The 25040-nt window shown below is 37.2% G+C and overlaps 1 protein-coding gene across 5 annotated transcripts in view; it reads right to left on the bottom strand.

The window, feature by feature from the left end:
* Positions 1-563: 563 nt before the first annotated feature.
* Positions 564-25040, bottom strand: part of Ptprc (protein tyrosine phosphatase receptor type C) — a 106859-nt gene continuing 82382 nt past the window's right edge. For all 5 annotated transcript variants that reach the window (XM_037211364.1, XM_037211366.1, XM_037211365.1 and 2 more), the window contains 16 exons: positions 24157-24266; positions 23397-23487; positions 23228-23304; positions 18826-18862; positions 18639-18736; positions 17841-17966; positions 15902-16059; positions 15232-15367; positions 13518-13667; positions 9436-9526; positions 8071-8204; positions 6200-6334; positions 4716-4838; positions 4319-4494; positions 2380-2515; positions 564-985 (listed from right to left, as the gene is read on the bottom strand). In XM_037211364.1, coding sequence (XP_037067259.1) covers positions 713-985; positions 2380-2515; positions 4319-4494; positions 4716-4838; positions 6200-6334; positions 8071-8204; positions 9436-9526; positions 13518-13667; positions 15232-15367; positions 15902-16059; positions 17841-17966; positions 18639-18736; positions 18826-18862; positions 23228-23304; positions 23397-23487; positions 24157-24266 — 2051 coding nt within the window. In that variant the 3' untranslated portion in view covers positions 564-712. The remainder of the gene's footprint in view (positions 986-2379; positions 2516-4318; positions 4495-4715; positions 4839-6199; positions 6335-8070; positions 8205-9435; positions 9527-13517; positions 13668-15231; positions 15368-15901; positions 16060-17840; positions 17967-18638; positions 18737-18825; positions 18863-23227; positions 23305-23396; positions 23488-24156; positions 24267-25040) is intronic.

Raw genomic sequence — 25040 nt, 5'->3', positions numbered from 1 at the left:
TGAAGCAGCTATACACACCCACAACACTCTTATGTACTTTTATCTATCTCCAGAAATAGCATCCTAAACTACAAGATGATCAGTAGAACAAGGAGGACATCTTGAGGTCATTTCAGAAATGCACACATTGTTATTCTTAGAACTGGGTCCACACTCAGTTTGTGTTTAAAATAAAAATGGATCCTTCAAGCAAATTAATGGTTTAGATATAAAATATATAGTTTCTTCGGGGGAAAAAAGCAATGCCTCTCAATAGCATTTAGAATGGTTTGAAAGCACTCTCTCCCTAATGTCAATTCTCTCTCTCTCTCTCTCTCTCTCTCTCTCTCTCTCTCTCTCTCTCTCACACACACACACACACACACACACACACACACACACACACAGTCACTTACACTCGCACATGCACAGACATTCACTCACACACATATACTCCCTCACACATACATATCATACACACTCACTCACAAACATACACACTCATACACACAGACACACTCACACACAAACACATTCTTGCTGAATGATAGATACATTTTAAAAATAAGCATAAAACTGTACAAAACATTTTGACAATTTTAAATAGTTTTCTACAGTGGCAAGGTTGAACACAGACTCCATGAACCACTACACAGCCATCTTCTTTCACTAGTTCTAGAAAAATAGAAACAACTAACTTGAGATTTTTGAGCTGTCCCTCTTGAGCCCTTCCCTATGAACTCTGAGTTAGGGCTGGGCTGACGGGACCATTGGCAGAATGTTCTGGCTCCTCAGTACCACTGGTGGGCTCAGAAGCTCCTGCAGCTCTGCTTTCTTCCTGAGTTGTGTTCAGAGCACCAGCTGGATGGACACAGTTAGCATCCTGCTTGGCTTCGTCCACTTCGTTATGAAATTCAATTTTGTCTTGGCTGTTGGTTTTCTTCACTTGTCCATTCTGGGCAGGATAGGTGCTGGCAATAACATCATAGAGAAACTGGTACTGCTCCTGGTGAAAGAAAACACCGAAAGCTTGCATGAAGAAAGTTCTTATGTCCAAAGAAATGTGCGAGCACTAACCATCACCTTTTAAAAGTCTAGAGGACAGAAAGTTTTCTGACATGTTCTTTTTTTGTCTTTCTTTTTTTTTTCTCTTTTCCTTTTCTTTTTGTTTTTTGAGACAGGTTGTCAGGAGCTTTCTAACTGACTTCCAGTTCTCTAGGATCAGAGGAGGTACCTGGTGAACACCACCAAACAAGTGGCATTGCCCATTACACACCATGTGATGACTGAGCCCTGGCGTCTGCCCAGATGTCATTTTTGTGCCTATGCTCCTGGCTAATGTGCACACATCATTGTTGAATGCTAGCAGGGATCACCTCATTCAAGAAACTTGCTTGAATCTCCACAAATTAAAGCGAAGTGCCCCCGTTCACCTTCTTATACATTCTATGTCAATCTAATTTTTTGATTATTTAATGCTTATCTGCCTTTGAGTTTCTTTACAGCCTATGTATTCCTCAAATATTCAAGTACATTTTAAAATCCATATGTGTAAACTCAATTCACATGTACGGGAAAGCTTTGTATTTTCGGTGAGAAATTATATCGGGAATAGTTACTAAAGTGCTGATGTTCAACTCTGGTTACTATTGCAGATAAAGGATACACTGATTGCATAAATGTAACACATACTGCTTCCCATTGTATAACTTTTTTCCAGTGTAAACTAAAGGCCCCTTGATTCTAGGCTGGCCTCAGGATTGTGTTGGTTGGGAGCCATATTATGACAGTTCTAGGCCTTGACTTCAAGAGGTAGCACATCTCTTTCTGCCCATGCTCTTAATGTTCTGCCATTCTATAAGTTTGGGTTGGCCTTCTTCACATAGCACTGGCTACTCATTCCTGCTGTCGAAGGTAAATGACAGTCATTTGACAATTTCCTAGCAGCAGAGATTATTTTAGGCCAGCCAGACCTAAGTGGATCTAACATCTGACAGCAGACATATGAACTTGGGTCTCATCGGCTAACCCTGTGGAACTCAGTAGATCAATAAAATATCTCTGAAATGCCTTGATGTTATTGAAGTCACTAAATTTGGGGCTGGTTTGTTATACAGCAAGACTAGTTGATAAATGAGCAAAGAGAGGAAAAATGAACAATGAATGGGCATTTAATGATGTAACTACATAACTCGTCACAAGAAGTTGCTGACAAACTCTAATGAGGTCTTATTTATATTGATTATCCTTCGTTGAGGTTTAGAATGGGAAAATGAATTGGAAAACAGGAAATACAGAGAGGAGAATGGAAGGGGAGGATCTGTGAATAGAGAAGAGGAGAAGGCGAAGTGCCCACATGGAAACACAGAGGACTAGAAAATGATTTCAAGGGACACTTACATAGGAGCACACCATCCCTGGCCGTGCTTTGCGTAGAGATTTTACCACTTGAAAAACATCAATCACTTCTTCTGTTTCTGCACTTTCCAAAAGATTGAACAAAGCACAAAACAAGCCCGTCTGCTGGGATCCATCTCTGCCAAAAGAACAAGAGTTTTTTTTTTCTTTTTAAGTAGAAAATGAAGTAATTCCGCTTTTTATAGTGAAAACGCTATTAGCATATACCCTGAGATAGAGGATATGTTTTTATTTCACATCTACTAGAGGCATTTTTTTTTTTAAGGGCCAAATGAGTTCCTGTGAGTACATTTGGGGCAGACTTATCCCATGCATGACTGTGATGTTGCAGATTCTGTGGCTTCGTGAGACGTGGATTTGACATTAAAAATATACTTTCTTCTGTTTAGGACTTTGTGTCTTTAAAAGCACTTTTAGTAATGTCTTGGGTTGTTAGAACTAATATAATAAGGTTGATTTGATAGGAGAGGAAACCAAGATTTAGGAAACATCAAAGCACATTCAGAAACAGACGAAACCCAAGTATTAGCCCTGCACTGCCTCCCTTCTTCGCTTCTCCCCATAATCTTAACAGTTTTCTACTTCTACATCAGTGGGAAAATGCTTGACAGAATTATTCACTAAAACAAGGACAACTGAATAATCTACCAACCATGGGAGGAAGAATGAATGTGGGTGGAAAGTGTAATACAGCTTCAGGTCAGACCTCAGGTAATCAAAAAGTACTCTGTATTACACCTCACTAAGAAACGTCCAGTGACACCCTAAGCAATACACTCAAGCCTCAATTTCTGCTCTTCAGTTTTCTTTCCACATAAATTTCACTTTAAAAATGCAAATAATCCTGAAAAGGGGTACACCAATGAGAGCTTGTTCCCACATCTGTGATGCCAACAATGAAGACTTTCACAACTTGCAAAACCATTTTGTCAGATTTACAGATTTCATCTTACATTAAGATGGCTTTTAATTTCTCATTTATTTTAATATTCTTTTTCTGTAAAGTTTTCATATTATGCATATTTTCAATATTGTCTGGAGGAGATTATGTAGCTGTCTGCTACAGGTAATACTTGTGTCTGCATAGAAAGAATTAGTGAAATTAAATATTATTATTTGTATGAGTGCTTTTGAGGGTCCTCACAGGAATGGGTTTAAAGTCAAGTTGCCAAGCACTGAAATTACAGTTTATACTTAAATTAAGGGCAGGTGGGAAGGTTCAGTAGATCGAGGTGCTTGGACTCAGTTCTGGTGACTTGAATTGATTATTGGATCCCACAATGTGGCAGGAGGAAAGTGGTTCTGAGGGCTGCTGTTCTCTAACCTCCTCATATGTGACATGGGCTGTACACACACACACACACACACACACACACACACACACACACACACACACAATTTTGTCAAAGTTTAAAAATATATAGCTTCAACAAGGGAATCTGTGGCTGTTATGTAGAACTGAATGGTATTATAAAATTAAATTAAATTTTAAAAAATTAAAAAAAAAATAAATAGCTTCAAGTGTGTTTACTGGAAACAAATCATTCAGCTCTCAGGTTCTGTAATATCCAGTAGAGTGAATATGATGCATGTAAGTCTACACATAATGAAATCTGTCAGCCAATCCATTCATACATTTTTCTGTCATTTCCCTGTTCAAATTTACAACACATAACATTCCGGGTCTAATGCTAGGTGGTGGAGAGTCAAAGATTACATGAAGTGATATTAAACAGCTACCGGCCTAGAATTATTGCTTTTATAAACTTCATTATTTATATTGTTGCTGCAGTTGTGATACAGGTGAATTACTTCACGGGGATTTTCACTGGGTCACATGTTTTACATTATCAGGATAACAGAATTCAATAGAAATGAAGGAGCCTGCCAGCTTTAGAGTACATCGCGTCAGCCCCCTGACCTGCAGTGGACTAGGATCGGCGCATGCTTGTGATACTTCATCCCTTCAGGGCAACTTTTGGGAAGCTTCTGTTTGATGTTCTGAATCATAGACACCAGTTCTTTGGGTTCTGCAGGAAGCTCTTCCCCTCTCCACGTAGTACACTGGTACTGGTGCACAGTTCTGGGCTCCTTCCTCTGCAATCAGAGGTGAAGGGAACATTAATGCATATAAAGCTCAGTCTACTTTATCCTTTGACAGCTGCGTTTTCTTCACACTTGCTTTCATTCAAATAACTTAGAATTTTTATTCAGAACCATTATATAGACAGCGGCTTTGATGACCCCAAATACTATATATTAGTTTGCCATCAGATTAATTGCATCATAAGTAAATATCAACAGAAGTGTTTACATACCTTAGAATGTCTCAGTTCCAATGTACGGAGAATGTAGGCTGAGGATTTGTTGGTGTCTTTCATCACCACTTCCAGGTCTCCGTATGTCTGCTTTCCTTCTCCCCAGTATTGAGCACAGACTTCCTAGATTAAAAAAAAAGAACAAGACTCACCAGGTTCTATGCAGGCACTGGGTTTGTTCTTTAAAGCATTCAGAACCCCTTCACTCTCCTCACCTCTCTTTTTTTTATTAAAGGAAATTGTATTCTAAAATCGAAAGCTTTATAAAAACCTAAAATCTACTTCAAATATAGTGACAATCCTTTCACTGTGCGGTGTCTGCTTGGGGGTGATCAAAGGATCCAAGGAGAGCTTTATCAGCTCTGGGAGAGGTGTCTGGGATTTGTCCCACTTTTTAAACCCCAATGATCTAACCTCTTCAAAATTCTATAGAATGAGCTGACATTAGCTGCGACCTTTCCAACAACTTGGGCCCCACTATTACTCCATTGGTCCTTGAGAACAAAGTTTGTGTTGCTCCAACACTTCACCCAGAATCTTGATGGCCAACTCTATGAGAAGCCACATTGAGGCCGCATCAAAATAAAGGGTCAGACTGGAGAGTAAGGGAACCACACATCTCTACATCCATAATTGCTGACAACACAGAGGGCCGCTGATGGGAGACAAAGGTAGAGGGAGAGAGCTGGAGCTGGAGCTGGAGAGGGTAAGGGATAAAAGTCAGAGACAGAGAAGAGAGAGAAAAGGGAAATGGACAGAAAGGATCTATAGAGGAGAGAGGTAAGAGAAGAGAAGGCGGAGATGAAGCCAGAGAGAGTGATGGATCGTGGTTCCTGCTTATGAGGATTTTCACTAAATAAGCCTCACCATATGTCAGAATTAAATTCTATTAAATGATCTACCATTGGGGGATTTTAATGGAATCTCTAGGTACTGAGGAAAATACCAAACATATGTCACATGGATTAAGTGAAAATTAAATGTACATGGTAAGTGTATTTCCAGTTATAGAGTTTTATGACAATAATATCATGTGGGAATAAAGAAGGAAGAATATAGTTGAAGATTTCAAAAAGATTTGCCTTTCTAGAAGAATGGGATTAGGAGAGACAATGAGGGTCATTTAGGTACAAAGGATGTTTGCATATAGAGAATGCCAGATGGATACTAAAAGCTCCATACAGAAAAGCACTTGTCCAGAGTAGAGAGTGGGTTTTATCATATAAATATAGGACAAACATAGAAAGGTATATCTTTGCATCATGTAGGTTCCTTCTCCCTGCACCCAAGAATTGAGAGAATGTCCAGCACCCAGACATAAGATAATGGAGCCAACCTAACAATGGCCCCAGGAACGCTAATGAGGTGAAGTGTCACAGAAGGATCAAAGCATGGAGAGCACAGCAATAAACAAGGAATCCGAGAATGGGGAACAGCACCAGACGGTCAAGGTTTTCTAGCACAGCGTTCTCCAAAGCACATACCTGGTCTCCATTTGTTAACTCTGTCAACATCACAATAACCTTGACCTTTCTTTGGAATATCATCTGCCAGAAGTCACCAACAGTCTCTTTCAGTGGCCCCTGAGCAGCGATCATCATTTCGGGTTTCCAGTAACTCTAAAAAAAAAAAAAAAAAAAAAAAAAAAAAAAATCACAAAAGTGGGAATTTGTTAGTGCTGCTATAAAAAAGAGAGCAATAGATTCAAACACTTAGAAAAATAGCTGATTTGGTATCATTGCCATTAACAAAGTTAAGATTCTCAAGTCCAAGAAAAATGTGGTATCTATTCACAAAATAGTTAGTTCACAGCTAATAATGTGAAATTAGAGTTACAATATGCAATGCTACCTTGCAAGAATAATTTTTCTTCTAAAAATCTTTTTTCTCTAATAGTTATTGTAATTGTAAAAATGTGTAGAAAAAAGTGCCCTTGCCTCAACTGCTGACAGTATGCTCTCCAAACAGACAAGCAGGACACAAAAGAAAGGACTGCTGATCCTTGCCAAGACAAGTATAGGAGGGCTCTTAGGAAAATCCTGCTTCACAGATGAGTCTGTCAGATATGCTAGGCCTGTAGGCCAAAGATGGATGTCCCAACGTTACAGAGGAATTTGGGTTAACTGTCCAAGCAGCCAGCAGTTTCTGTCATTTCTCACATTTTTTTGGAAGTCTCTTGTTTGCACTTACTTCTTACTCAGCTAATATTATTTCCTTCTTGGGTCTCTGAGGGAGTTGAAGATTAGATAGCTATAGTTATAGTTTTCCTTGTTAAGAAATTCAGAAAAGAAACTCACTAGAGAAGTGTGAAGTGTATAAGTTTGAAAGACATCAAAAGATAGTTTTCAGTTAGTAATGCAAATTAGGATAGAAGATGAATTAGATACAATCCTTTGGATTCACAAAGAAAAAAAAAAAAAAAAAAAAAAAAAAAAAAAAAAAAAAAAAAAAAAAAAAAAAAAAAAAAAAAAAGAATTTGAAAAAGATAGGATAACTAATAAGAGTATTTTATTTGAATTTGTCATTGAACAACTAGACATTGTTGATATATTTATTGCCTGTATATATTTTATATAGTTATTGTAATTATTGTATATAGTTTTTCTTATATTAGTTATAAACTTTTTATTTTAGACCAAAAAAAGAGGAACTGTGGTGCTATTTTATTTGTGCTCTAACAAATAAAGCTTGCCTGAAAATCAGAAGGAGGAGCTAGCACTAGTTAACCACAGAAGTCTGGAGGTCTGTACTGACAGGAAGTGATAGAGCTGGACAGAGAGAGGAAGTGAGAAGGCCAGGTGGAGAGTAGAGCTTGCTCTCTTTCAGCAGAGGATTTCATAGGAGTAAGTACTAGTGGCTTATTGCCCTACCTCTCTGATCTTTCAGCTTTTACCCCAATATCTGGCTGTGGGGTTTTTATTAATAAGACTGTTTAGCAACTTGTGTTACAAAAAATGAAGCAACATAAGCATTTAAAATTATCCTTATCATCTATTTTAACTTATGTCTGTAGATTTTCTAACATGTCATGTGGTCCATTGCTTAGGCAAATTTGAGATCATGTCTGTGTTGTCCATTGCTTAGGCAAAATTACACATAGCTGACAAGCTCAGTGATAACCACATACTCAGAGGCACAAAAATTTCACCTGGTAATATTTTTTTTTTTTTTTTTTTTTTTTGCATTTTAAACATATTAAGCAGCATGAAAAGGTTAAAACTTTATCAGTTGTTTCAGGGCAAGGCAATGCTATTGCTTATATTTTAAGTTAAATATAATAACATACTAGTTATTATAACAACACAGACATGATCTCAAAATGGCCAGATCCTGGTTTAGAAGTTTAGGTACCCACCATCACAAATGATGCATTGATGTATTTGCTGGTTTCCTCCGAGTCACTTTCATCATCAGAAGACTCCTCTGAGTCGGGCTCAGACTCTTTGCTCATCTCCAGCTCATGCTTAAGTGGCACTCTGTTAAAGTCATCTATGTAAAAACAAACAGTAGCAAGTCTTCCCAGGAAAGTAAACAGGGCTGAGGACTGAGCTCAACTACGGAGCATGCTCTCTATGCATGAGCAAATTTCAGGGCTCAATGGAGAACTCAAATGAAAAAAGAATCAAATTTTGGACTGACAGACATGTAGAAATGAAAAGGAAACTCAATTAAATGTGCTGATCTAACAGCAATAAGAGTCTAATCATTAATTCACTCAGTGTGTAATGATTAAAATTAGTTTTGGAAGTCTAAAAAAGAAAGTACCCAAAAGATTCCAGTAATAAGAGGTCATGAAAAGTAGCATCATCATGTTCTAATGGATTGTTCAGTGTTTGATATGCACACATAAGTTGTTCATAGACTATCACTATTCTGGTTAATATAACTTAAAAAAATCATAACTTAGATCTTGTTTTCAATGTTATTCAATTAATATTAAATTAACAATTTCTACTAAATACATTCTTCAGATTAATTACTATTTAATCTAATTTTATTTAGTGCTAAAGCTTTTTTTGTTTCTCAATATTTTAAATTAGTAAAATTCCAGTTGATGACGTATTTAACTACATTACTAGCAATTCCATATTTTAAATGTATTAACAAGGACTTCTGCAGAAATTAACTAGGTCAGCCATATGCTGATTTGATTTATCTGGTTGTCTTGTTTACTAGCTTGGCTTATATTTTACTCGTGCTAATTTTGGTACAGGCAGCTGGATGCAATCAAAGCAGTGCCAGGTGTGATCCCGTCAATATGTGTAAGGAGAATTAAAGCCTTAAAATTGTTCATATTTCAATGTGGTAAATTTAGTGACTGACAATCTATTGAACATTTCTACCTTTCTCCAGCCTCTCAGATATCACTGATAAAGAGAACAAATGACTGTTAAAACCTCTGCTGTTTGGTGATTACCTGGACACACAATAAAGATAAAGAAGAAGCCTTTTTTTGCCCCAGCTCAGAGGCTTCATCTTCTAATAACCTATTTCTGTTTTATTGTTTTTTTTTAATGTGTGTGTTGTTTAGGGGAAGAAAATACACTTAATACTGTCCATCTTCATTGAGAATATTGGGATCCAAATAATCTGCCTAAAACTAAAGTTTAGCTAGCCCACAAACAACTTAAAATTTTCAATCAAGTGCATGTCTTACATTAAATAAGTCCAAACACACCTTAACTTTACCTGATACAAGATATAAAAGTAAACTTCTTACATGGAACAACATTAGAATTCCTGTTTTTCTTTTTGTTTTCCTCTTGATTTCCAATGTGCTGTGTCCTCCAGCTCCTGTATGATGGAAGTCTCTGAAAGAAAGAAACAAACAAATAAATACAAAATCCTCCTTTAAAAAATCTAAGTATTTCCTTAATTATTGTAGCCTAGATATCACTATAAACAAGAATTTCATCAGTGCCTGTGAAATTTGCATAACTCCTCATGGGTGACAGTTTTTTAAATTTGACTCTGAGCCTTTCCTTTTTATTGCTCCCACATTTAGTAGCTTTGATATGTCGAATTGGGACTGCAAAATGACATTTGTACCTAACAGAATCTGCTCCTTAGTTAAGAGATGCTTGATAGCAAAGTAGTATAGTTTGTTCTTCTATCAGACAAAATCACAAAACACATATTTTCATTATTATCCATCTTGCAATAGCAAATTATTTTAAATGAATACGTCTGGGTCAACAAGAAAGGTACCCAGGGGATGTAAGACCCCATCCATTGGGAGACAGAGCAGGGATATAAAAATTCAAACTCATTTTAAAACTGTCATTTGAAAAGAGATGCTTATACAATGAGAGCCTTCATAGCAGTGGATCTCAGCTATGCTATCTAGGGAAGTATTTTCCAAACCTCAGCCATGGAGGTATACAGAAGCAGCTGCAGCTGTGTTCAAAGAGGTCCAGGCTGCATCTCCAGCTGGCAAAGGAACCTGGCATTGTCCATGTAATGCTAATTTTTCAGGCACGCAAGATGCAAGGGTGTGGATGTTATAGAATTTTCCAATAAGGTTCCAAAAGGCCACTGAGGCCAGTCAATGTGTAGAAGGGTTAGATGCCCTGCGTGGAATTCTGGAGTGATCTGGTCGTGAAGCTGTGAGGGGAAAACCTAAGTTGCAATGGAGACTTCAGGATACTGAAGATGCCTGACAATATGGACCATTTGCCAAGTGGGAGGCAGTAGCTAGAGGTTCTGTGATCCAACCCTGAGAACAACCTCTTCCATTTTGCTTCCTCCTCCATAATGGACTAAACCATCAAGCCATGAGCCAAACTAAGCCTTCCCTCCTTTCCTCCCTCCTGCTTTCTCTCAACCATAAGTGGTCTTTTTTATTGGTACCTGGTCACAGCAATGAAGAATGTAAGTAACACAGGAAACCAGTTACCTTGGAAAACAAATCGTGTTGTGAGAGGGCACCCAACAACCACTCTCCTCAAGTCGCTAGAACCTAGTACTCTAAGTGGAACCGGTGAATCATCTTCCAATAGTGAAATATGGAGGACTGTTTACTCTTCAGTCCCTGAGTCTTTCACGTGTCCACAAGGCTAAGCCTCTCAGTGCAGCTGACAGTCCAGGGAAGCACAATAATAGCCAGGTGAAGAGGCTACTGGTGAAGAGGCCACCGACACTTCCTAGTAGAATAAGTGAGGGCAGGGTCCCAGGGTCAACCCCATGTGATCTTGGATAATGCTAGAGTATGTCGGAAATGGAAGGTTAGCTGAAAGGAGGGCTCCCTGATGCAGCTTCCTGGAGGTCCTTATCCATGATGGTGTAGGATTTTGCACTGATCCACTTAGTTGGAGACATCTACACTATTTAGCCCTTTACCTGCATTCAGCAAGTAAGTCTAATAAATATACTAGTTCTTTGAGGTGAACTTGGATGAAATTGTGACTTTTGTTTCCTATTGAGTGTCCTATCTGGGATGAACAGAAGTCTGTTCATTTTCCACAAGAAAAGCTAATGCAGCACTGTGGTATCTCAGCAAATACCTTTCTCTCAACCTTCTGATGTTCATGGTCTATCCTCAGCAAGAATATACCCTGATCCTCTTCTCCTAACAGTTTCTTTCCTTTCCTTTTTACACCAAGGAAGTATCACTGATACCACCAAAAAAGCTGAATCTTAAATTTCTTGCCTCATAGTGTGAATAGCAATTACATATTCTCTTCGCTCCCTGCTTCCACTTGCAAACCATTTATACTAATTTCATATTCACAAAACCCAATGAATTTAATTTTCTTTCTTTCCCTCATATTATAGTACTCATTATTCAATGTCATTCACTCAGAGGCATCAGCTGCCAATTTCAAGATCACCCGACCTCATTATTTTTAGATCTGGCAAGTAATGGGCTCTGTCCCACAAGATGCTCATCTCCTTGGTCAAACCAGCATTGATGAAATAATCTACACAGCCTTGCTGTAGCTTGATGCCTTATTCTCATCTACTGGGATCATTCTTTATACTTTCCACCCATCCAGTTTCACCACTGCAACTTTGTCAATTTTATCACAAACATGACATCATGTCTAAACTAATTACTTGAACCACCCATGTTAATGGAAATTACTCTTCTTCCTAGTCATTATTCTAGCAACTTTCTCCTATAAATTTTTATTTTTATCAAAGTCTCCAACATACTGTTCTTATGACTTTCTTTCTTGATTTCTATGTGACTCCCTCTTATGTCATCATCCATTGCTATAAACATTCATTTGCAAAGACCATCAATTCCTTTGCTGTTCTACCTTCACATAACCACTTTTTACACAACCTCTATCCCCAGAGAACTCAATCAAAACCACTGAATGACACTTTTTCAATTCATGGCCATAAACATCAGGTGATCACACAATAATTTCTTTCAATCTTACTATCTTCAAAATTATCTTTTACTCTTTCCTCCTCCTCAAACATTAAGATCTATTTTGCCTTCCTTCCCCTGATTTCCCTCAACTTTCTACTGATGATTTTACTTTACAATTCTTCTGTAAATTAAAGGCAGTTGGGGTTGAAGTAATGTAAGGATAGTTTGATATGATTATCATGTGTAGTAGACATATTTTGGAACATCCTACTCTTCTTCACAAATATGTACAATTGTGTGTCAATTAAATATTTTCAATATATTATTTACTAAAGGAAAGATGCTCATTGAAGAGCTGCTTCCACTTTCCAACATCCTATCACATTTGCCAGCCTCTCTGCATCTCTCCCCTCATTCTGTCTGCTGATCTCCAGTCTCTATGCTCTATCTGCTTGGATGGAATAATACTGCAGTCTCTACATTCTGTCTGCTTGGATGGAGTAGTACTTCCAAGTCTCTCCCCATGTCCATTTGCAAAGCACTTTGACTCTGTTACCTACAAATGTCCTTGGCACCCAGCAAAATTCAATCATACCGTTAAGTGAAAAACAAATTCCTCTTTCTTTTAGTGACTATACATACAAATATATACCTTGAATATACCAGCTTCACCAAACAACAAGTATTCATGTGTGACTTAGTGGGCCTGTGGTCAGCTCATCAGTTCAAAGGGAAAGAGAATAATGTTAAAGCTTCCTGATGTTCAATCTTGTGCTGTGTCTGCTAGTCCCCCACTACAGGGAAGATGGTGGAACTTGGGATCATTAGATGCTGCCCATCCTCCAAGCTCAGCCCCACGTTCATCCTAACTAGTCAAGCGGTCTCCATTTGATAAAAAGTCTATCCCTTCTCTTTTGAAACTGAATGCCTCAGTAAATTGGAAATTACAGGTGGAAGGGAAAATTCACACCACTTTTGACAATGTAGTTGCTTGAGAATGGCTATGTCTACCCACTGATCACAGAAGAATACATCTCCAGTTGGCTTTCAAAATAACCACTTAATAAAGAGGTAGAGGCACACATACTTATCCTTTATGTTCTGTCTACCAGCTCCAGCCAGTTCAACTTCCTAATCAGTTGTAATCTTCTAATTATTTCCTTTTGAAACCAAAACCAGATGCAATGTTTAAAGGTGAGATGTTACATTGCCTGTGGCAGACCATTTTGTGGCTATTGTGAATATTCTGAAACTCTTCACATAAGCTTAGTGAAGCAAGAGCGTTGGTTGTAGATTCAGACTTCAGGATTTAAACAAGCCTCTTACATAACTGGTTTATGAATTCAGACTTTTTTTTAAGAACTCTCAGAGTCTTAGCTTCCTCTTCTGTGCTCCACTGGTTTGTAGCCATGTAACTGGAAAACGAGCTGCATTCCTCAAAGCTACTTATAACCATTGACATTGCTTGTGACTATTGTTACCTGGAATTCAGCCTCCAGAGGAGAGGGGTCACTGGGTGGATCTCTCTTCTTCATGTTCTGTAGACATGAGTGTAACTCAGACAAGTTCACTTCTGTTTCCCCAAACTGATTGTATTCCACTAATGCTTGATGGATCAAGATATACTGTGCCTGCAAAAGCAAAGAATACCACACATAACTAACATGTACTGTAGAGCTCTACATGTCATATGTAACTAAAATGCACATATATACAAAAATTTCCACATTGAGCTGTGTGGGAATAAAAGAATATTGATATTTGTGACATATAAATAGTCTCAAAATTGTCATATTTTCTAGAATATAAATAAATTGCATTTTGGACTAAAATTCCAGAAAAAAAATAGCTTGTCAAATATATTTGAGTATCCATTGTATGTGGCTTTCATTTTATGCCTAGATTTTTCATTAACTCATATTCTGTTACTTCCTTCAGTATTTAATATTGAGATTGAAATTAATATTATTCAAAACTATAATAGTTTTCAATGTAAGTCAGAAAAGTTGATTGATATCCTATAGAACATTTTATTCAAAGTTTTTATAGCATTTCTCTTCCATGAAGAAAACTATTTACATCTCATTCTGCCAAACCCAAATTCAGCAATTCTAAACATTTTTGTTATCTCTTTTGAGTTCTTTGTTGTTTGTTTGTTTTTGTTTAAGGAAAAGATATATTTGTGATAAGCCTTTTAAACTGGCATCTCTAGTTTGGCACATCTTTTGACTTTGATTATTTTCTGAGTATCATTCCATTTTTACAAATCTGCATGCATGTCTATTTAACTACAGACACAAAGGTACATGAATTTCACTGATACTGATTCCCCTGTGGTTTCCATGTCTGCATCAGACCACGCAGAGACACACACTGAGTTGTTCTTTCCAACACTGTGTGTCATTTGCTGTGATTTTTCCCCATTCCCCACTATAGGCATTTAGATTATTTCCAATATTTTGTTATTCTAGCTATGCTAAATCCAAGGTGCATTCATATGTCTCTTTCTGGTTATGGCCATTTACACAGGCAGACTTGTACCGTTCTCTCTCTTCCAATTACCAAATGCCACAGCACATGTTCCAAATGTGTCTAAGTGCTTCAACTTATATTTTCCCTTCACCCATTTTTTGTTGTTGTTCTTGTTATATGAGATAAATATTGACTTTTGTGGATAGTTGATCTTAGGCATAGAAAGATTTTAAAATATCCAATAGTGTATAATAAAGCAATTCAGGGCCTATATTTGAATTTCTGAACTCTAGTCCAAAGAGCTAGGGTTTTGCAGAGTGTGGTGGTTCCTGCCTCTTATCCTATCACTTGGAGGCTGAGGCAGGAGTTCTGTTCCAAATTCCAGGTCAGGTAGGCTATACAGTGAGATCTTATGTGGAAAAACAAACAAAACAAAAGATGCTCTTAATCCCTATACTATTCTATCTGCTCATTGTTATGAAAAGTTGCCAATGCTGCTTCCTTTTTCTCATCATAAATGACTTCATTGTTTGGGGAATAACTTAAGCTTACATTTCTTCTGATGGAGATTAGCTTGTTTTAGTTCTCAGAAGTTAAAATACTTTCTTTCTCCACCGTTTGAATTTGTTATGATAAGTATTTCTTTTATACCCCTCACCACCCCTCCTGAAGATTTAAATCATCAAACAATGGTAAGCCTACTCATGAAAAGTTTTACTGTACCTCCACTTGTACCATCAGACACCTCTGTCGCCTTAGCTTAACAACATAACCGTAGACATCCACTTTGCCCTCTGCTTCCAAGCCTTCCAGCATGGCATCAATTCCAATGTAGGTGCCTGTGCGCCCAACACCAGCACTAAGGGAACAAACAGAAAAATGAGGTGAGAGGTATACCAGATGGCTCAGTGCATGAAGGAGCCTGACTGACAAAACTGACCTGAGCTTGATCCCTGAATTCCACTTAAAGGTGGAAGGAAAGAACTGAATCTGTAAAGCTGTCCTCTATCTTAAACACACACACACACACACACACACACACACACACACACACACACAATTTTTTAAAAGGAATAAAAATATGAGCTGTGTTCACAAGGAAGAAGTGGGGCAGCCATCAAGGGTAGGCAATAACACAAGTTTCAACTTGAAACTTATTTACTTATTTACATTCAGGCCCTTGTTATTTAGTTCACAAATCATAACATCTGTTTATGCCCCCACAAATGTATGCAATTACACAATGTCAATTTATAACAATAGTTATTTGAGAAATGAATATAAGTTTATCTTAGCAGATTACTGACAAAATAGCACTAGTCAATAAATGTCCCTAGCTGCCCAATAGAAGGTTTGTACATAGCCACAGGCGCTCTGGCCCTGAAGTCTTTACCTGCAGTGCACCACAATAGGACCACTGAAGAAGTTACTGAAAGCATTAACCCTCCTTCGAAGTTTGAGGAGCAGGTGGGGGTCTTCAGGAACCCCATGGTCTGGCCAGCTGGTAAACTGAATATGAGTCACATCTCTTCCAGTTGCTTTCTCTTTTTTCTAGTCAAGAGATAATGCATTCTTTGAGATGGTTTCTTTCAAAGCAAACTCAGGGAGATGAATATGTAAAAAAGAGGATCTGCACAATAGGCTCCTCATGTAACCACCCCCAAACCTTTGCCTCAAACACTTTCTTCCTTGGTTTTCCAATTTCCTGTCCCATGAGAAGCCACACTAAGACTCACATGCACTACCCAGTAAACCAATGATGAACAGAGCAAGGAAGAGTAAGGAAAGTGGAAACTTCTCAGACTTTCTGTGCTAAGAAGTCAAAGTTAAAAAACAATAATAGACTAAAAGAGAAGGACTTAAAAAGCAAGCAAAGGAGCCGGGCAGTGGTGGCGCATGCCTTTAATCCCAGCACTCGGGAGGCAGAGACAAGCGGATCTCTGTGAGTTCAAGGCCAGCCTGGGCTACCAAGTGAGTTCCAGGAAAGGCGCAAAGCTACACAAGAGAAACCCTGTCTCGAAAAACCAAAAAAAAAAAAAAAAAAAAAAAAAAGCAAGCAGAGAGATGTAGGTCGAGTTTTGGCTACCAAGTAAACAGTACTCTCACAGCTTTTTAGAATGCATCTGCTTGTTTTCCCAGCAAGTAGGTCTATTTCCTACATGTAGAAAGTATAATTCATTATTTGGTTTGCATTCCATTTTATAGATTATCACACAGAGAATTACCCACTTTCAAAAGATAAATAATATAATGTTCTGCTTGCAAGTCTCCAACAGAAATTATATAAATCCATTAAGATAGCTTCCTCAGAATAATCACAGTGACAAGCTAGGCATCAGCCCCTAACAGCTCCTCTATACATGCAATGAGGTCCTTCACCAAGCATGCATTTTTCTACTGGCCATAGATAGGATTGTTGATCTCCCAAGAGCAGAACAGGGAGTAACACCATCATAGCAAAGAAGGCAATAGGAGAAATACGCAGCAAACCTGGGTTTTCAGTTTCTGTCTTCCTGAAAAAAATGTATCTGAGCTTTGCACAAATAAAGTTCAGATCACCAAAACACTCCAACGAATAGAATTCAAAGAAAAGTTAAAATAAATAGCTTAAATGGCACTATTAAGGTATACATGGTAAACCAAAGAGTCCATGTATTTAAAGTGTGTTTGTTACATTCAGAGTGGAACACCATCACTATCTAATGATAGAATGTTGTTGTCACTATAAAATGAAAGCCTGAACCTATCTGACTCCCCATTTTGACAACCTCAGCCTAAGGCAACCACTAATCTATTTTCTGCCTTTATAGGCTCCTCTATCTGGAATTTTCCTGAAAATGGGATTGCATAATAAGAGATGACCTCCATTTCAACTCTTCCCAAGGCCATGCTGACCTCGTTCTCTGCTGAACCGAATACTCTCTCTCACAACTGTATAGTTGTAACTTAGTATTTCTTTTAATTCTCATGTAGTGTGCCATCTTTAAAATAATGCTTTCCATAATGCAGACAGACTACTGACAAGCAGGATTGTTTTTCCACTTAATAACCTCATTACTGACTTAGCACATGCTGTAGACCCTCTTGTTACTACTTCAGAGGTCCAGCATAAGAGCCGCTTGTGAGTGGTATAGACAAACAATGCATCAATCAGCAATTTAAATTATAGCCTGTCAGCTTTCATGGTTGTTTCAACCTGGCTCCTTCTCCTAAAGATCATTAAAAAATAATTTTTCCCACGTGTGTTTTAGTTCCTCACATTTAATATCCCTTAGCTGCACTTTTATAAAAAGCCACACCAAGCCAAAAGTTACATAATGAAATAAACTCACATGTGTGATGTTCAGCTTCTGAATGATGTAATCAGGACATCTTTTGTGTTCAGTGATCTTCACAATAACATCTCTGTAAGCCCGGGTGCCTTCCTCCATGCATGGCCAGTATTCTGCACACTTGTTCTACAGTTTTAAAAAAATCATTCATGACTCCAGTGTATCATAAAACAGTTTCTGTTTACTCCCTAAAACACCAACAATCAAAAAATCTATTCAACTGAAATTCCCCCAAACGTTTGCATATTCTTTTTTTTTAATAACATGTGCACCTTGAACTGGAATGTGTTCTATTTCCCACTAATGTTTCTGGATGGATTTATCTTAACCAATCAATAGAAGGACAATCTGCCTGATCCTTAGCGCCTATTACAAGAAGATTAGGAAAAGTGACATGCTTGCAAGTAGTCACCTTCAGGCTCGGGAAACCAGAGGCTTTTATTTCTCTCTCCCAACACTGAATTATGTGAGTGTCCACCATCTACCCAAGGTCGGTTTTGCTGTGGTCATTCACAAATAGTTGTAAAGTTGGCACATTACAATGTATGGAACTTATCACGATGCCAAATGAAAGCCTCAAAATTAATTGACTTAAATATTACACACACACACACACACACACACACACACACACACACACAAACTTTGCATACAAATTTAGGTTTTCTACCGGCATGAAAATGTAAATAAAATGTTCAAACAAGATTCGAACAAGTTAAAACAGAGAATTGTTTATATTACAAATATTAGATGCAGCTTAGCATTCCTAAGTTCCAACCTCAGCCTCTGGACTCTTACCCTGTTTCCTTCTTCACATCGTGTGACCATGACAATAACTGTGGCTTTTTGCTCCCAGATCATCCTCCAGAAGTCATCGACCGTTTCATCCCGGGGTCCTAGAAGTTAAGTACAAGTTATGAAATGCTTTCTCAGAAATGCTATAAAACAAGTTTCCAGGAGTCACTCCAGGATTTGATATAATTACCTTGTGCAGCAATGTATTTCCTTGGTTCCTTGAAGCCCTGATCAGAAAACACAAAGGGAAAAGTCATTTATAGAACACTTATTTGCTTAACAAGAAAAATTGTGAATCAGGAGAAGTTGATATAGCTCTATCATGGTTGTAAACATGTCTGGCCGTTTTCAGTGTGTGGGTGGGGGTAGGGTTATTAATGTGTAACATGGCATTTAATGGTGATGAACACATTAGTTATCATTCGCAAACAGCCTTCATGACCTGCATGTATTTTTACTATGTACTCCAAACAGCTCTTATAATTAGACTTCATCTCATCTGGGATGGTGCAGCAATTAGCAAGTGGATCAGGACTTTCCTTGTTTATAATCTACTTGCCCTACCGTACTTCCTGCTATTTGAACCTTTTCACCAGCCATGGCGTTCTTTTTCAGTTTTACTCAATTTCTTGCAATAAATACCTCTGGGAACACACCTACACTTGCACATATTAACTATTGCTGGAACATGTTTTGTATTCCCTAGAGTCCTTTTATGCCATTCCAGATATGAAAAATAAAAACATTCATTACCTGTAATGACTGCTTTCTCTGCTCCACTGACAAGGAAGCAGTGCAGACACAGATAAAATATGCTAATTCCCTGCAAAATGCTCTCAAACACTTATACCTTAGTAAAGGGGAAAATTCCATAGGAAGAGGTGGCGCTGCCATTGACAGAAACTTTGCCCATCAGGTATATGAATCCTTGCTTAATTTCAGTCAGTCTCCTGATAGTATCAGTCATTTGCATCTATTCATCAAGAACATGCTGCGCAGCTACAGTATGTCAATAACCTACCTAGGAGCTGATAAGATCTGCCTTCCAGGGGGTTGGAGCTCAGTTGGAGAAACGTAATTATAACTTGATCCCATCATTATCATACATATTTGAACAGAATACATGGGCTATTTATTTTTAGAGTCTACCCAAATCCTTACAAAATCTTTAGTATTGCCATGTCTTCTCTCCATTACATTCTTTTGAAGGACAAGACATTTGGAAAATAAACTTGTGTACTTGAAAACAAAACCTGGCCACTAGTAATTGTTGTGGCCTGCAGAGGTAGGTCACTTGCCCAAATCAGTTAAAATTATGACACATGACTACGCTATTTTGGGAGACCGCTCTTCACAGTTGAAAGTGTTACTTGCTACTGGAAACAAGCTTCGCAGAGAACATGTAAAGCAGGAATAAGAGTTTACATTATGGAGATCATTCACATAGTCAGGAAAAATATGTCAACTCAGTTAGATTCCAGGGTATGGTTTTAAGTAAGAATATAAAAAGTGTTAGGTATCAAAAATATTTGATGAGAGATAAGTTTCGGGTGTTATCTTCAGAGACTACCAAGGGATGCAATCCCAGTTCTGATTCTCCTAGAAAAACTGGAAATGTTTCTCAATCAATTGTGAGAGTTATTTAATTAATACATGGAAATCACTAAAAATGATGACTGATAAACAATAAATGCATTTAATAAATTACAGTATGTTACCAAATATTCATAATCATTTATGTGAATAATTTAGCTCTGGAAAACCATACCATATCTCAAAAAGTGACTTTATTAATGATTAATACACAGATGCCAAAGGTGTATCTTTCTCAAGTAATCCAACTAGAAAATATATCTAAATTAGTTTAGGCCTTTACATAGATTTGTGTAGTTGAATTCTTGTTCCCAAATTTTATATTTACTTGGAACCCCAGAATGTACATTTAAATGAAAATAGTGTCTTTGTAGAGCTGAGAGTTCAAATAATGTCACAGAGTGCAATGACCAGTGTCCATACAAGTGAAAGGGGCAGGTTATGAAAACAGAGGATCTGGAGCAGGCAAGAAGGCCATGAGGTGGAGACAGAGACTGGACAGAGGCAGCCATGAATCAGTAAAAACAAGGATAGCTAGAAGCCTCCAGCAGCCAAAAGTTGGCCAATAGGATTTTTCTACCAGACAGCGTGAGTGATATCTTGCTTTGAGATTTTTAGGTTCAAGTACTCAGAGAACAGATTTATGTTGTTTTCCTGGTACTAATTTGTGATATTTTATTATGCTAGATCTCAGAAACTAATTCTTGAAAACAATATATATATATATATATATATATATATATATATATATATATATATATTATTATATATGTTATAAGGTGAAATTTGAATTTCTACTTCAATAAAATGTTACACACTTATATAAGAAAAACAACAACAATAATAATAACAAAAGGACCTCAATTTCAACTGCCCACCCTTTAGAAAAACTGAGAATTACACATAAATCATCATATATCATATCATAACATATACTTTGTCAAGTACTTAAATAATTATGTTAGGAATAGATTATAAGATAGAGCAACTGCCATGTAGAAATTTAAAAAATTATAATTATATAAGTTCCTTGAATCTGAAATTCCTCTATTAGAAATCTATTCTATAGATATATTAAAACCCATAGGGTAATAATATGAACCAAGGTGGCACATCTTTCTTTGTAGTAGTAGAAAGCACACTTAATGTCCATTAATTATACCATGAATTACCACAAAAACAAAAAACACAAAAACTTTCTAGGTCTGGAGTCAGCAAACTTTGGCTTGTGATGTTTAATCTTTGTTCATTTTTTACATATTTTAGTTGTTTGTGTGTCTGTGTATTGATGTAGCATGTGTGTGCAGGCAGGTCCCTACAGAGGCCACAAGAGGGTATCAGTTCCCCTTAATGGATGTTACAGGTAGTTGTGAGCTGCCTGATGTGGATGGTGGGAACCAGATCTAGATCCTCTGTAAGAGCAGCCAGTATTCTTAACTGCTGAGCCATCTCTCAGCTCCCCTTTCCCTGAACCCTGATGTTTAATCTTGATCTCCAACTGGACAGTATTGAAGATCACCTAGGAGACAAACCATACATGTCTGTGAGGGAATATCCAGAGACACTTAAATGAAGTAGGAAGAGCCACTCTGATCACAGTAAGTAGGAGGTAGGAAGACCCACCACTATTCCCCTGACAGAGGTCTAGCACTGAATAAAGAGAACACAAATGGAATCCTAGCATTTATGTTCCTCAGCTTCCTGACTGCAGATGCAGTGTGATCAGCCACTCACACTCCTGTGGCCATCGTGATACAATGTACCTCAAACCATGAGACAAAATAAACCTTCCCATCCTTAGGTTTTTGTAACAGGAACAAGAAAGGTACAGGAACAGGCCTGTGAGCAAATCCAGCAAGATCTGACTTCATACCTCAAGTGATTCTGTTACTGAGTTGTTATGTTCTGTCAAGGGAAGCTCGGCCACTCAAGTGAGGGTTGAGAATTTGTGATAAAGATTAAGTATGATCTCTAAAGTCAAAAGGAAGTGCTCTCTGGGCCCTTAGAGGAAGATTCTGCTAATCCTTCCATTTAGAGTACTGTTATATGTGTTCTATGTAGACAGAGAAAGATCTACATGTACGTAAATATGTTGGATAGCTAAATACTCTATATCTATACAACTAGATGTGTATATGTGCATGTATATCCATGCAAAAAAATGTATCTCTGTTGTGGGTATGTTTATATATGCCTATACAGGATACATAATAGTTGAGTATAATATTTGTAATAAGCGAGCCTTATTGGAGTTTTGCTTTTCTAATAAGAAACTCCATGTAAACAATGAAGACTTTCCTGATGAAAGGAAATACTGGGTAGATTGGGTAAGAAGATGGTCTTAGCCATTGTGTTTTTGTACTGTGTAAAAGTCTTTAATTCCACAAAGCATACTTATTTAAAAATTATATATGCCACATTTTAAAATGTTTTCGCAAATTTTGTCGAGATATTTACAGTTTGGATAACGACAAGGGAGCGATGAATAGCATCAATGGAGTAAGCAAGCACTGCAGTGCCCTGTGTCGTCACAGAAGCACACCGGTTCGGGGTCGGGCAGACCTGAGTCGCACCTCTTGTTAAAACATTTACTAACTACATCAGTCTCATAATAACTGAAGAACCCGAGCCTCCCACGTCTCATGTATATAGTAGGCACAGCGTGCTCAGCTGAAGAAATGGAGGATTCTTATGAGAAATGCATGCAGAGATCATTCAGCTTAATACACAGCAAGGAGTTGATTTTTATTTTCACTGACAAGAAAGCCCTACTTTGCTTACAGCACCAGCAACCATACTTGTTACATTTTTTTTTGTGAACATTAGTGATTTTATTATTGGTATCAGAGATGTTTTGGGCTTTACTTAAATATTTCTAATAACTTCCCCAATTTTTTGTGAAATCAGTGGAGGAACTAAATCAAACAAATAGATACAAAGAAAATGGACATATCCAACAACCAAAAGTGGCTACAAGATAATCCAGCGTATTTACTCACATCAATGTAGCTGGCATTTATGTAGGTGGACCCTGCATCTCCATTTATTTCAGAGAGTTCAACACGGTTATAGTCATCTGTTTAAAGAAAAGAAAGTTTTGATATTGAAATAACGAGTAGTCATGCAGTGTGTCAACACACAGAAACTCAGTTCCCTATGTGCACTCACAGGGAAGGATGTCAACATAACGGTTTTTATTCTGGTTGTGAGGCTTTCGGGCATCCTTAATAGAGAACTTGCTGAATACCCGTGGAATGCTCTGGAAGACACAAAGATTCTTGGGGTTACAGAAGATTCCAAAAAAGAAGGAGGAGAAGGAAGGAAGGAAGGAAGGAAGGAAGGAAGGAAGGAAGGAAGGAAGTTTTTTTTCTTTTTTCCTTTGCCAGTCACCATTGGGGGTAAATGAGGGAACTTATAAATATGTCCTTTCTACTGACAAACATGGTTAATAAGCTAGAATTAACTTTATTTTACATTTTTCAAAAACACCATATTTCCTTTAAAACTCAATGACAGAACAATTAAATTATTAAAATAAAAAGGAGTTTCAAAACAAACTTAATGTTACATGAAAAATACAAAATAATCAATATGACATTCAGAACTTTTTAGTTCATGACTTATCATTAATTAGATAGTCATCAAGAACACAAGCACAAAATGATCCAAATATGATTTGTGACAGGACTTCATAATCACTTACAATGCACTAAAACATCATACTATGATGTTAACCGGCTTCATATTGTGAATGACCTTGCACCCTCAATGAGTCTCTCATTTGTAAATATTGCAGTAACATATGTCTGTATTATATTGCTGCGTTCAGCGGATAAATTAAGGCAAACGGTTATGTAAATATATGTAACACGGAATCATCTTGATGACCACGTGGAATTTCTTACCCTATATCAATGATGACACATACCTGAAATTCAGCCAGAAAAAGTCTACCCTCATCAGCAATCTTTCTTTTATATGTTTCCAACAAAATGTCAGCGTGAATTGGCTCCACATCCATCAGTTGCTTTTCATCATCTATAAACAAGTGAGATTCAAGACCAGTGTTGTGTTTGTCTGTCTGTCAGATATGCATATGTTAATAGAGTTCACATCTTGAACTTAGTCCTCAACAATTTTTTTCTCCCTATCTTTGTGGGAAATTTCATTTACATGAAAGTGTTGGCCTATAAATTAAGGACTTCTAAGTCTTGTACTTCAGGTATTTTCTGACTTTGTACTATTCTCTTTACTATCGTGAGCTTCTCCCTATCCTATGCCTAGATAAAAGGTCCTTAACAAATATTGCCATTGTTAGAAATCCATGTTTTTAATTGTTTACATGGAATTTATATTAGTTGACATATTTCTATATGTCATGTTTATTATTTTTCTAATCAATTGCCTCACACATGCTAAACAGACTGCCCACGTAGGAGCTCTATCCCCAGCCTCCATTTTTAATTTTACATTTGTGTAGTTATTGTAATAGTACAGATGATAAAAGAAAATTATTAGTACTATTGTATCCATCATTCATCTTAATTTTGTTACACTATACTATCAAACAAATTATATTCATCTGTTGTATCTCAAGAATATTAAAAAAGTTAAATACATTGTGAGATAACTTTCTATGATTTAAAAAAATGTAGATGGGTATTGAGTACTTCCCTTTCTTTCCATTATGAAAAATTTCACTATGAGCTATATTAATATACTGATCTTGACAAAACATGGGTTTCTACAAGATATATTTGTTATTTGATATATTTTATGTGTGTGAGTTTTTGTCCACATTTATGCATGTAC

Source organism: Peromyscus leucopus, chromosome 15 (assembly GCF_004664715.2).
Source record: "Peromyscus leucopus breed LL Stock chromosome 15, UCI_PerLeu_2.1, whole genome shotgun sequence".
Taxonomy (NCBI): Eukaryota; Metazoa; Chordata; class Mammalia; order Rodentia; family Cricetidae; genus Peromyscus; species Peromyscus leucopus.
The sequence above is the reverse complement of the archived record's forward strand: the minus strand, read 5'-3'. Positions and strand labels throughout refer to the sequence as shown.